Below are 13,475 nucleotides of genomic sequence, written 5' to 3' on the forward strand. Positions count from 1 at the left end.
GTAGCTTAACAGATCTAGAGCTACTGGGCGAGGAGGGTCAGGGCTGAAGGTAAAAGCTTGTGAATGTTTTGTGTCATTAAAAGTTGTCTCTAGGGGGGGGGGGGGGGGGGGGGGGGCAGGGAAAAGGTGGGGCTTGGATGGAGCCCAAGGAGCTCTCTTTCCAGAAGCCAGGGAGGGAATGACCTAGCCAGGGGCCTGGAGAAGAATGGGGAAAACAAGAATCCACAGTGGACAGAGCCCAGGGAAGAGGGTGTAAGGAGAAGGTAAAGTAGATCAGGCTGGAGTTGGTATAGCCTTGGGTGGTAAGTAAGATGGCTGTTGGTGACATCATAGCCCCTACAATGCAATGGCAGGGTCTGAAGGGCCAGCAGAGATAAATAAGGAAGTGGAGAGAGATACATACAGACAATTCTTAAGACATTTCTAGTAAAACTAGGATAAAGAATTTTCATCTGGAATACGACCAAATCCACAGAAATGAAGGGAAGAAAGATTTGAAATCTGACAGGCATGGCTGCCTTTCAAAAGACAGAGACCAAGGTCCAGGGAGGATGTATATGTGGAAATAAGACTCAAGCCTCTATCTGTGCACGGCCACACAGAGGAAGGGTCAGAAAAGAAACTTCTGGTGGCTCTGAGGGACATGGAGTGCCAGGTGTCACAGATGCAAGCTCTCTGCTTGCCCATACATTCTTTTCTGTGGGGACACTGAGGCCACCCTGAGGGTGACTGGGTCCCAGACACATTGTTCTCTCCTCATAGGAGACACTGAGGCCACCTGAGGGTGGCTGGGTCCCCAGACGCACTGCTCTCTCCTCACAGGGGGACACTGAGGTCACCTAAGAGTGACTGGGTCCCAAACACACTGTTCTCTCTCACAGCTCTGCATCATTTTGGTCTTGTCTTTCCTCCAAAGACGAGAGCATCGAAGACAAAGAGATGACACCTCTTACCTCCTGGGGAACCACTTTGGAATCATCGTGTAAGTTGACTCGAGGTTATTTCCTGAAGCTTGGTGTACCCTGGGGTTGGGCCCAACACAAAGTGCAAGGCCAGGTAGCTTGAGGATCCAATCTTCTCCCACTGTACCGATTCCCTAAACAATGCTCTGAGAGGCCTCTGCCCCCATCAGCACCCAGGGCTGCCCAGAAACTTCTCAAGGAGACCTAGACAGCCATAGAAAAGGGACCTCCATGGAATTTGTCCCCTCGTTGCTGTGACAAGCCACGAGACAAAGGCAACTTAAGGGAGCAGAGGTTTATTTTGGCTCACAGTTGAGGGGAGTACGATCCATCATGATGATGAAGGTGTAGTGGCTGGAAAATCTTGGTTTGTGGCAGCAGCAGTGTGTGGCAGAGCTTCTCACATGGTGGCCAGATCAGGAAGCAGAGGTCAGACAGGAAGCAACACTGGGCTGTAACCTTCAAAGGCTCAATCTTCCTGCCCTGCTTCTGTCATCTAGAACTTTCTCTGAAGGTCCATGACCTTCCAAACCACAGCAATGGCTGGGGACCAACTCTTCAAACACACGAGGCAGTGGGAAACATATTACCTCCAAACCATAATGCCTTCCCACTGAGGGGACTGTGGCTATCTCAGGAAACAAGAGTCAAAAGGCTCCCAGTGACCAAAAGCAGCCACCTTTCTGGTTGGGATGTCACTATAAAGCATGTGTGAGATCCTGCCCACCTTCTGGAGTCTTCCCAGTTAGGCTGTTCTGCATCATGGCACCCTTTAGAACATTCTTCTTGAGTTTTAATTATTCTGTCTCATGACTCCATCATCATCGTCATCATCATCACCACCATCACCACGAAGTTAACATTTATTGCACTGCTATTGTCCCAGGTCCTGGGCCTTTTTCTTTGCTTACATTAGTTCCATCAACCTGTCTCAAAGTATAGTGGAGGATGGTAAAGGAATGAGAAAACTTGAGCTCAGAGAAGCTAAATGATTTGTCTGAGACCACACAGCTAAGGTGACCCAAGATTTTCCTGAGGCTGGCTTGAAACTCTCTGATCCTCCCATGTCCCAGTCTCACCAGATCCACACAGTGAGCATCCTGAGATCTCAGTCTTAGGAAAAATCATGATGCCAGGACAGAGGCTAAGGCTAAGCTGGGATGCAAGAGAAGTCCAACCACAATATCCAAGGATGCTGGAGCTCTGAGGAGCAGCTGGCTTCTTTGCGGATGCCTCCCAGAGTCAGCCCCTCCCACTCCAGCAGCTGTAACTGCTTTGCCAGGCAAAGGGCTGAGAGTGGCTATGTTAGTTCCTTCTTTCTATTGCTGTGACCTGACAGGAGGCAACAGAAGGGAGGGCAGGCTTACCTTAGCCCACAGTTTAAGAAGCAATACAGTTCATCATGGCAGGGGAAGCATGGGCAGGAGCAGGAGAGCCGTGGTCACGTTGCCTCTGCAGTCAGCAAGCAGAGAGAGGTGGAAGCTGGTTCTCCTTTCTGTTCAACCAGGATCCAGCCCATCGGAGATAATACCCACATTCAGGATACCTTCGTGTATATACCCAGAGGCATGTTCCCATGGCATCCCTAATATCATCAAACTGACATTCAGCATTAACTGTCACACTGATTAGATAGAGACCCGTTCACCCCACTGGGCATGTGGCATCGAGGGGATGGGGCAGAACTTGTGAGGTAACCGTGCTCATCCTCCTGGACCTACATTATCAGGACTCATCTGACTGGCTCCTGTCACACCCTCTGGCCTCATTGTCACTGACTAATACTCCCTGCTATGGTTTAAATGAGAAATAGGCTCATGAGTTTGAACATCTGGTCCCCAGTTGGCACTGTTTGGGAATCTTTCAGGGGAAGAACCTTGTAGGAGAAAATATGTCACTAGAGGCGGGCTTTGAAGGTGTATGCCTGGGCTCTGTTTCCTGTTCTCTCTCTCTCTTTCTCTGTCTGCCTCTCTGTCTCTGTCTGTCTGTCTGTCTGCCTCTGTCTCTCTCCTCTCTGTCTCTGTCTCTGTCTGCCTCTGTCTCTGTCTGTCTGTCTGTCTGTCTGCCTCCTCTCTCTCTCTGTCTCTGTCTCTGCCTGCCTCTCTGTCTCTGTCTGTCTGTCTGTCTGTCTCTCTCTGCTTCTTGTACACGGATGAACTGTGATCAGAAACATGTGGCCAGCTTCATGTCCCTGGTGCACCTTCCACACCACAATGGCTTGCATTCCTTCTGGAATTATAAGTCTAAATAAAACTCTCCCTTCCCTGTTTGCCTTTAGTTAGGGTATTTTATTACAGCAACAGAAAACTAACTAACACATCCATCTTTGTGTGTGTGCTGCCCACAATGACTCTGTGATAAGCAAAGCAGGGGGTTTCTATTTCTGTTTTGAGCATGGGGAAACTGAGTCTCACATACACCTTAAGTTCCATGGTTGGGTCTTGATGAGATTCAGTTGGACAAGATGCATGTCTGCAAAACTGTACTGAGCTTGAGTTCTGTCGGAGGTCCTGTAGGGCCTGCCCGGCAGAGTTTATAGTTTCCTAAGCACCTGGTGACATGGCGGGGGGTGGGGGGAGGCAGTGTACTGAAACAAGAACATGAACTTGATGCTGAGTCAAACAGTTGAAGCAGCCTTCTGGGGCAGAGATGAAGATGGCTCCTGAGGCTGAGCCCAGAGGGAGGCAGAAGGGGTCACCAGGACTCTGATTTGTAGTGACAAGCTCTCGTGCCACCAGAGTGCACTGCATTTTTTCTCTCCTTGTGGCAAGGTCTCCAGTTACTCGCACTGGCCTCAAGTTCACTAGGAAGCCAAGGGTGACCTTGAACTCCTGATTTTCCTGCCTCTACCTTCTAAGTGCTAGGATCACAGGTGTGCTTCGGTAGTCCCAGCTCCAAGTTCTGGCTAAGGCCTATTCCAAACACATCTTCTGGTTGGAGAGCCCTCCCCCTAGGTGGGCCTTCTGAACTAGGTGAAACTCTTTTGCTTAGGAGAAACAATATCTACCCACATTGAACCACAGGAAACAAAGAGAAGGAAATTTTAAAGTGAAAGTTACAAAGTGGTCACAGTAACCAGTGGATTTCCCGAGACCCGAGAGCAGCCTCCTGGGGAGACTAAGTTAACCTTTCTGTCCCTCACTCACTGGGGCAATTCTGAGCCATTGTGCCCTGTTCCTTTTGGCCATGTGACTTAGGCTCTTGCTGCCACATGACCCTGGCTTTTCTGCAGCGTCCACTTTGATCCTGACTTGAAGTAACTGTAACAGCTTACTGGCTCACAGCCTCACGATTGCAATGATAAAAAGACAAGAGCAGACATTGGCTTGGTGCATCCAAAGTGCAACAGTCAGCCATGGCCAGGGAAGTGCAGCCATGTTAGGGAGGGAAACTTTCACCCTGCCCTCACAGGTTTTTCAGCTGGGCTTGAGCATTAAATTGAGGGCTGCAGAGATGGCTCAGCTGCTAAAGGTTCGACTCACAACCAAAATGTCAAGAGAATTAAATTGATAGAAGACAAACTGGCAGGAACATAAAAACATAAATTCACTTAATGTGACTTTAACAGGCACAGAGGTCCCATAGGGACATGAAAGTTCAAAGATGCAGTTAAAGTTGAACACACACACACACACACACACACACACACACACACATGCACTACACCCCTACTTTAGTGCAGATGCCCTCAGAGTTCAGAGATGTCAGTTCTCCCTGGTCCTAGAGTTAATAGACAGCTGTGAGCCCCTGACACGGATGCTAGAAATCAAACTCAGGTTTTCCACAAGAGTGGTATACGCTGTCATATAACTGCCAAGTCTGCTCTCTGGCTTCTCATTCTCTCTGGGTGTTTTTTGTTTTCTTTTGTTTTGTTTTCTAAAGTTTTTCTTTTTAACCTTCATTTTCATTTTATATGTATGGATGTTCTTCCCGCATGTATGTCTGCATACCATGTGCATGAAATGCCCACAGAGGGCTTTGCATAATCTAGGACTGCAGTTATAGATAGTTGTAAGCCAATCACATAGGTGTTGGAAATAAATCCAGGGTCTCCTAGAAGAACAACCCATGCTTTTACGCACTGAACCATTTCTCTAGTCCCATATTGTCTTTTTGTCTTTTTTTTTGTTTTGTTTTGTTTTTTTGAGACAGGGTTTCTCTGTGTAGCCCTGGCTGTCCTGGAACTCAGTCTGTAGACCAGGCTGGCCTTGAACTCAGAGATTTGCCTGCCTCTGCCTCCCGAGTGCTGGGATTAAAGGCATGTGCCACCACTGCCCGGACCCATATTGTCTTTTAACTGTCATTTTACCCTATATTTTAATTCAAAATATTCCATATGCCAAAGTGACATATTTTGAGGTGGAGTAGTTTTAAGTCCCACAGTTATATGGTACTTATCACCTTAGCCAATGATAGCCAGACCTTCCTCAGAGAATATATCAGAGAGAAAAGTCTTCATAGGCTATGTCCGGGTCCTTGCCAGTTTCCCTACAACTGGTTGAGATACATTCCTTGTTTGGTCTTCACATCACACTGTATCTCATAAAAGCTTGTTCTGTTTTGCTAGGTGTCATGGCTCCCAGCATCCTTGCTGTATCCCTACTAGATTTGGAAGTCCTCTATGGGAAGGACTACATCTTCCTTTAGCGCACAGAATCTGTGCTTAGCAGTGTGCTTAGACTGTGATTGCAGTGAGCAGCTCACTCTCCCACAATCCTTCACTCTCAACAGGCGGTATGGCTACTTTAGAGATGACCCGGAGACTCACACACCATTTCTGTTGTCTACAGGCCTCTGGACTTCGTGGGGACTTTTAGTAACCGATGGTCGTATGGAGCTGCCTTTGGGGCCACAGCCAATAAGGTCATGTTCTTGTTCTCAGAAGGCTACCAGCCCCTGACGGTTCCACAGTGGGCCCAAGGTACTAGGGCTGTCTCACACATTCTGGGAATGTCTCCTGGACATACTTGCTCTCAGAGGCCGTGGGGTTGTCTGGAGGGCTAAAACAACATGAGCAGCCATACTGTTCTTAACCTGTTACTTGCCCAAGGCCAATGCTTAGTAACCCACAAACACCACAGCCTGCCTGAGAGCTTCCCTGCAGTTAGAACTCAGAGGTGCTTTAGGCAGACATAACACAGGCCCCGGAAGTAGAGTCTTCCTCGTCCTCCTCAGCTGGTCTCCTGAGCCTGCTGTCTTCTAAAGCAGCAATTTCTGGGACTCCTCAAAGAATGACCCTTGCTTCTTTGTCCATTGGCCAGAGGCCTCTCTCCCTTTACATGAAGCTCTGTGCTCATGTAAAGGAGCTATGCTGATTGAAAGGTTTGGCGAGCTCCCGTACAGTGCCAGAACCATCTCTCCACTGTACAAGTTCCTCACAGTGCACTGCTGGGGCAGAGTCAACACCTCCAGGAAGGCTGCTCCATTCTTTGCCTCCCCGAGATGGAGTGTCACTAGCTTCCTTGTCTGTGTCCCTGCGGCAGGATGAATGTGCCTCTGTTGCAGCTCATTTCAGGCCACTCTCCTGTCCGCTGTACTGTCAATATCCAAAGCAAGAACCCTGGCCATTTCTGCCAGGCAGAGCCTAGCACAGAGTAAAGGTCAGCTCAGATGACTAAGCCTTTCTTAGAAGCTGTCAACCCATCTCTGAGCTAGCCAGCAGTAGGACCAATGTGACCATGGCTTCTATAGTGTGCATTGCTGGAGCAATGTGACCATCACCTTCCTTAGATTACTCTCCAGTACACATAACATACCTGTGTGGGCCTCTGTGATACATTTGAGCGCCTTCCTCTCAGCCATTTTGGTTTGCTGGTGGTCTGTCTGTGCCTGACATACTGTGAGCTCCTCAGGTATAAAGTCTTCATCGCCATGGTCAGCTGTCACTTGTCATGGCAAGAGGAGCAGGGATGGTTAACGAAGGACATTGCTGCATTCCTCCGCCATGGCTGAGAACTCTTCCAGTCAGCTCTTTGGGTCCCGAGGCCCTGGTTTGAGCTCAGAACAGACAACAGCTCTCCTGGTCACCTCTGAGTCAAGAGCAGAGGAGCCCACAGCATCTTGGCCTTGTCTCTCGCAGCCTTTGTGCTTTTCATCGGAGGCATGGAGGTCGGCCTCTCCTACTTCCCCTTCTTTGCCTGCCTGTCCTCAGAGTTCCAGCTGGTCAGCTCCATCCTGGGCTTCGGCTACTCCCTGACCTGGTAAGGTGACTCTGCTTGCCTTCTCCTGGCCATACTGGCCGTGGCTCAACTCTAGGCAGGAGGAGAGAGGTGGGTTGAGGTTCTTATGGAGAATAGCAAGGTTCAGAGCGGGCAGAGATGACTTGCTTAATGTCCCGATGTGGTTTCTTCTTGGAGGTAATTCTTCTTGGGGGTAGGAGCCCCATGTCTATGGTTTCTCCTAGAGAAAGTGTCATGCGTGGCACTCAGGGCCATCCTGGCCTGGCCTCTTCCTGCTCCTCTGGTCCCTAAGCCTGCCCAGCACATACTCTCAGTCACGTGGTTTCCAGCATCCCATTGTCCCTCCATTTACTCACTCAACAGCCATTCTTTATGATCTCATGCACTCTGGTCCCTGGGCCTCTGTGTTCCTATTCCTTGTGCAGGGCATCTTCCCTCTACCTGGGAGAGGGCTTGGCTCATGTTGAATGGCTTCAGCACTGCGCACTTATGCGGAGCTGGCACCAGGGATCATCTGCCAACTGAGTGACCCGCCTTGGGACAGTTCCACTCATGAGTCCCTGAGGCCCAGTCCTGGCTCCCTCTCCCCCATCCACCCACCCACTCCTACATTCAGCAAGAGTCTCAGTCTCAGTCAGGAGCCTGAGACTTTGCCCTGGCTCTGTGTGTCTGTAAGTGGCTTGGACAAATCACATGCTAACCCTGGACTTCCGCCTCCTTGAAAATGCTAGAGGGGGAGGGGAGGGGTATCTTGCTTGTTCCTCCCTTGTCCGCAAGGATTCTGAGATGTGTTCCCATCAGAGCAGTACTAGAAAATGTAGTATTCAGCTAGGCACAAGGAAGGACCCAATAAGGAAGGGACAGATACAGTCCTTCTTGGGGGTGGCAGGTGGCATCTGGGCTGTGTTGGAACAGAAGCCAACCCTACCCTGCTTCTGTTCTGCAGGTTTGTGGTTACTGTTCTTCAGATCTCACAGTGTCCCCATGGGCAGGTAAGTCCTCGCTGACCTTGCTCAGGATGTTCGGTCACCACCTCTGGGCCATCAGGCTCTGTGAGCTCAGAGGAGCCTGCCTTCTCTAGTTTTCTGTTTCCCTACCTGTGGGGGAGGGGAGCGGGCATTGCTCACCCCGCTTCTGTTTGTGTAGCATCTTTCCACTCACTGTGCCACTTGGTCATCAAACCTACTTTACAGGGCAGGAAACTATGCCAACTTTGCCAAGTAAGTCCCAGGAGTGAGCAGAACTGGGGGCTGAGGCCGGGCCAGGCCGTTGTCTAGGCTCCTTTCTACCGGCTCCAGTTAGCCCCAGCTCCTCTTGCTGTAAAAGCCGATCATAGACAGACAAAGCCTTTCCAGCAGGACCAGCCATTCATTGCCTCCTCAGAGTTATTGAATGTTGCAGGCTAGGTCTCCAAACCCAGAAAAGGAGCAAAATGAAGAGGATACTGTTAGCCAGGCCCACGCCATTTTGTAAAAGCTCCATTTGGTTGAACTGTGAAAATTTCTGGGGCTGTGGTAAATGAACATATTTCTCTAGATTCTTGCTTCCAGGACCCCAGTAAAGAACTCTCTTAAACAATGGACTCTCTTTAGCTGACCACCCCTAGCAATGGCCAGCTTGGAGCCAAAGCCAGAAGGTTTTCAATCTCCTTCCCCACCCTCGCCTTTCTGCCATGTAACTGCCCCAGCTTGTAGGCAGCAGCAGCGGGTCCTGATGCTTCTGTAGGCCTCCTCTCTGCAGGTTTCCCCACATACAGGCCTGCACTGTCAGCAAGTCAGCTTGTCTCTTGTCTGTCCTTCCTTCTCAGGGTCTTTCAGGTGTCAAGATGCAATTAGAGGGGTTCCCTGGAAGGTTTAGGGGTGTTGGGAGGTTATCTGAGCCCAGAACTCAGACCTTACCAACCCTTCCTGGACATGGGGGAGAAACACCAAAACGCTGGTCATGGTCAAGGTGGGCCAGAAACACGTGAGAGATGAAAGGAAATGGTGGGATCTCCATCTCAGGGCCTCTCTATCATGTCTGTACCCTTATATCATAGCATCAAGCTCCAATTCCCCTGGGGGAACAAGGTCCCCAGAATGTAACATGAAACCAGCCAGCACATTGTGAAAGCTGAGTCCCACTAGCATTGGTTTGAAAGCAGTAAAAATAGGAATTTAAAAAATAAAAATAAAAACAAAGAAAAACTATGAACACTCCCTTGAGAAGGCTGTTAAACTTTTAACCACCCAACTTCTGTTTTTTTTTTTTTCCTGCCCCCTACCACCCAACTACCAACCTTGTGGTATTATAGGTCCTTCCTCCCTCCTCCCTTTTGTTTCCTCCCACCTCCTTTTATCCATTTCTCTCTCCCTCTCTCCTTTCATCCCTCTCTGTCCTTCTATTTCTTCCTTTCCCCACCCCCACCTCCTCCTTCTACCCACCCATTTCCCAGTCTCTCTCACAAGTCCCCAACGGGACATTCACTTTTTTCATTAAAACAAACAAAACAAAACAAAACAAAGCAAAAACAAAACCAAAAAGCTGTTTCATAACATAAAAGGGCTCAAAATTTTCCCAGGGTTTGCCGGACTCCAAATCCATTTTTCCTTCTGACCATGAACGAAGTAGGTGCAGGAATTGGCAGCTCATGTAAGAAGGGGGAACAGAGATTGGCTGACCATTTAGTGGAGGAGAGCAGGATTGGTCAACCATTTATTTAGAGAAGGTGGATCCGCTGGGCAGGCAGAGTCCTGTCCTATCTGGCCTTACTTCACTGCTGACCCGTCCAGCAGGTCCAGTTATTTGAGAGTCTTGAGGGGACCTTTTCCTAAGAACCAAATGGAGGGAGGGAGAGACGAGAACCAAGTGCAATGAACAACACAGGGAAGCAGTCTGATTAGCATCAAGGTCTCCCTGTATTCGGCAAGGCTCAAGGCTTAAATGCACAAGCAAAAGGGGAAGTACTTCTCAGCAGGAGGAATGGGGCAGCAGAAATGCACAAGCAAAGGAGGAAGTACTTCTCAGCAGGAGGGATGGGGCAGTGGAAATTTTTCTTTTGGTGACTACACGGGGAAGCAGGAACTTGGTGGTATCAGGGTACATCTTGTGGTCAGGACGCTGACTTAGGGCTGGAACAATCTGTGGTTGTTCTCGGAGCGGTGTGTCAGTGGCCCGATTTTGACCCCCTTTTCTTCTGGGGGCGGGGAAGAGGCCCAATTCAGAGATCAGGACAATTGTGTTGTCTTAATAGCTCCCAATACACTGCAGCCTACAAATTCCCTGACCACCCCCCTCCCCTCTGTTTCTGTTGCAGTTTCTGGGGAGGTTCGAGACCCTCATTTTCTACTGGCCCTCACTGTTGTGCCTGGGTTTCCTGCTGGGTCGTTTCCTGCACATGTTCTTTAAGGCTCTGCCTGTCCACCTGGGCCTGGAGCCACAGATAGTGAGTGCTGAACGCTGAGGAATGGGGCTCTGTTACTGCTTCTCGCATGCTTTTCGGCACAGTCTCTCTGGTGACAGAGACGAACTTCTTGGAGCAGGGGCTGGCTCAGCCTGGGCTAGGAGGGTGAAGAAGGACCAGCTCTCTAGCTTTTGGGGAACGCAGAAGTCTGACATAATTGAAGCCCGTTCCTAGACATGACCTGTGCCGGGACCGTTGCGATGCCAGACCGGACTGCTAGGCTTGAGCCCAAATCCTGGCCTCCATGTCAATGGCCCCTTAAGGGACCAAACCCTAGCAAGCATCTGTGAACCAGCACACCCTCTCCTTCCTCCCAGGAAGAAAAGTCGATGCTGGAAGCCCACCAGGCAAAGCACGTGAAGCAGCTCTTGAGCAAGCCCCGCCCACAGTAAGCGCTCTTCTGCCCCTTAGCCCCTGCAGGTTGTACCAGGCCTCTCCAACACGTCCCTGGGATAGCGGGGTGGGGAGAGGGAGAGGGGGCTTGTGGGGGAGTGGGGAGCAGGACTCTAGAAAGACTTTGAGAGAGAGTCTGTTTCAGGCTAACTGGACCAGAGACTTAAGAAACAACTTAAGGACTATGTTTTCTTAGTGCTCCCAAACAGTGTTCCTAAGAGCCTGGGCCGCACTCTGGGTGAGCTCTCTCTCCTCTGCAGTCTCCAGACTTTAGGAGGAAAGACGTTACACTTTCCATTTTAAAAACTAAGCCGGGGCTGGAGAGATGGCTCAGTGGTTAAGAGCACTGACTGCTCTTCTGAAGGTCCTGAGTTCAAATCCCAGCAACCACATGGTGGCTCACAACCATCGTAATGAGATCTGACGCCCTCTTCTTGAGTGTCTGAAGACAGCTACAGTGTACTTACATATAATAAAAAATAAAAAAAATAAATCTTAAAAAAAAACAAAAACTAAGCCATTTGAGTACATTCCCTTGGATCAAATGCCAGCTGAAATCAGTTACTACGTCTAGATGATTGGCCAAGCCCATTTCTTAGGCTAGAAGAGAGACAGGGGCAACAACCTCACTTAGGTAGTAAGACCCATAGTGGGGATAATTAGCCTCCCCCCAGAGCTTCTGAGATGGTCCTGTCCAGCTCGCCTCTGCCTCAGCCACGGCTCATACTGGGTGGACCCCAGAGAAGGGATGTATCTTGTCCCAAAGCACAGAGTGGCAAGGTTTCTTCTGAGGTGAGAGTTAGCTTTGGAGAACTAGATTTGAAACAATACTGGCACTAACTAGACCCAGGTGTATTTTGTCATATGTAAGAACTCTGGAGGTAAGCAGCCCATAGTGACCCATAGGATGCTCGTGATATGGGAGCCCAAGCCACCTGTGTTCTCTGTTCCAGCATCTTGGTCTGTGCTGCCCACCCCGCCCCTCCCGCCAATCCCCCTGATGCCTCACAGGCTCCAGCCTGGACCAGCCACTAATCTGCATTTCTGAGGACAGATCAAGGGAAACAGAACAAAAGGAGCTCCTGTCTGTCAGCGCCACCTGGGCAGTCTGCCCCAAGTCCCACATCACACTCAGGCTGACAGAACCCAGTCAGAGGCTCTTAGCTGCTAGAAAAGTTGGAGTTTCTGAGTTTAGTTTGTATTATTTGTTTTTGTAGTTTTTGTTTGTTTTGGTGTTTTTGATAACCTGTTGCCCTATTCCTCAAACTCCAGTCTTTGTCCTTAAGGATGAGGGACGAGGGAAGCTCGGGGAACTTCCAGTGGTCCTTCCTGTGTGTTCATTCATTCACAGAGAAGGCGAAAAGTCTTGGTTTCAAACCAGGGTGTATGAGTGGGACCCCTGCTTCCAGTTTCCCAGCAGGATGGTCGGGACCCTGCTGCTGGCGTTCATCTGCCTCTACCTTGTAAGTAGCTCCAGGGAAATCCTTTCCTGTTTTGTAAACAGAGCAGAGTCCAGTCTGGGGTCTTTGGGACAAGCAGTGTGTGCCTGAAGTTTGAGTCAGACTGGATATGTGATGCGGTAAGGAAATACAGTGATCAACCCTTTGACCTGCAAGGACCCTTCACCCACGTGGTGACATTCACTGGAAAAATAAAACTGGTGGTGGCTCGCACCTTTAATCCCAGCACACAGGAGATAGAGGTGGATTTCTGTTAGCCCAAGGCTAACCTAATCTATATAGTTCCAGGATAAACGGGGCTACATAATGAGACCATGTCTCAAAAAAAAAAATCCATGTGATAAAATTTGGCATAGACTAACAGTTGATAAGGAAGTTGTATCATTTGATATGCTAAACTGACCCAGAAAGATTGATAGAAAGAAAACATATAATTATAGATAGTAAGTTATGCTGTGAAAAATTAAATCTCTCCCCACCCCATTTCTCTCTCCAAGACCAGGTTTCTCTGTGTAGCCCTGGCTGCCCTGGAACTTACTTTGTAGACCAGGCTGTCCTCAAATTCAGAGATCCTCTTGCCTCTGCCTCCTAAGTGCTGGGACTAAAGACGTGCACCACCATTGCCCAGCAGGTAACTGATTCTCACAAAAATAATTTATTTCAGTGACTTAAAGATGACAGTGGGAAGGTAGAATTGATTTATTGTATGGATCAAAGTTAAAATATCTTTAATTTCCTTTTTTCTCAAGAAAATGTTTTAAAATTCTCACTTCCATGTTTTATCAGATATAAAATAAAACCAATGTACATGCTCTAAATCATTGGAGATAAAGTTGGCTGACTGAGTCAAGGGCAGCCGCAGTATGCAGAATACAGGCGGCAAAGCCTCATTATCTTTGTTTCCAAGGCAGGGATGATGTTCTTTTAGAGTCAGATTTTTTTTGTGTGCAGGTTTTAAGGGGATGCATCAATTAGGTTATGAAGTATGGATGCTATTTTAAATGCCACAGTGGTTTGTCACTCTGCCACCCCCCACCCC

At 49.0% G+C, this 13,475-nt stretch overlaps 1 protein-coding gene across 3 annotated transcripts in view; it reads left to right on the forward strand.

The window, feature by feature from the left end:
* LOC110292533 (stimulated by retinoic acid gene 6 protein-like) overlaps positions 1-13,475 on the forward strand; it is a 38,830-nt gene that overhangs the window by 10,004 nt on the left and 15,351 nt on the right. For all 3 annotated transcript variants that reach the window (XM_021159874.2, XM_021159875.2, XM_021159876.2), the window contains exons 3-9: positions 882-982; positions 5,753-5,883; positions 7,042-7,162; positions 8,088-8,133; positions 10,437-10,565; positions 10,901-10,971; positions 12,328-12,439. In XM_021159874.2, the coding sequence (XP_021015533.1) occupies positions 882-982; positions 5,753-5,883; positions 7,042-7,162; positions 8,088-8,133; positions 10,437-10,565; positions 10,901-10,971; positions 12,328-12,439 (711 nt within the window). The remainder of the gene's footprint in view (positions 1-881; positions 983-5,752; positions 5,884-7,041; positions 7,163-8,087; positions 8,134-10,436; positions 10,566-10,900; positions 10,972-12,327; positions 12,440-13,475) is intronic.

The sequence above is a fragment of the Mus caroli genome, chromosome 4 (genome assembly GCF_900094665.2).
Source record: "Mus caroli chromosome 4, CAROLI_EIJ_v1.1, whole genome shotgun sequence".
Taxonomy (NCBI): Eukaryota; Metazoa; Chordata; class Mammalia; order Rodentia; family Muridae; genus Mus; species Mus caroli.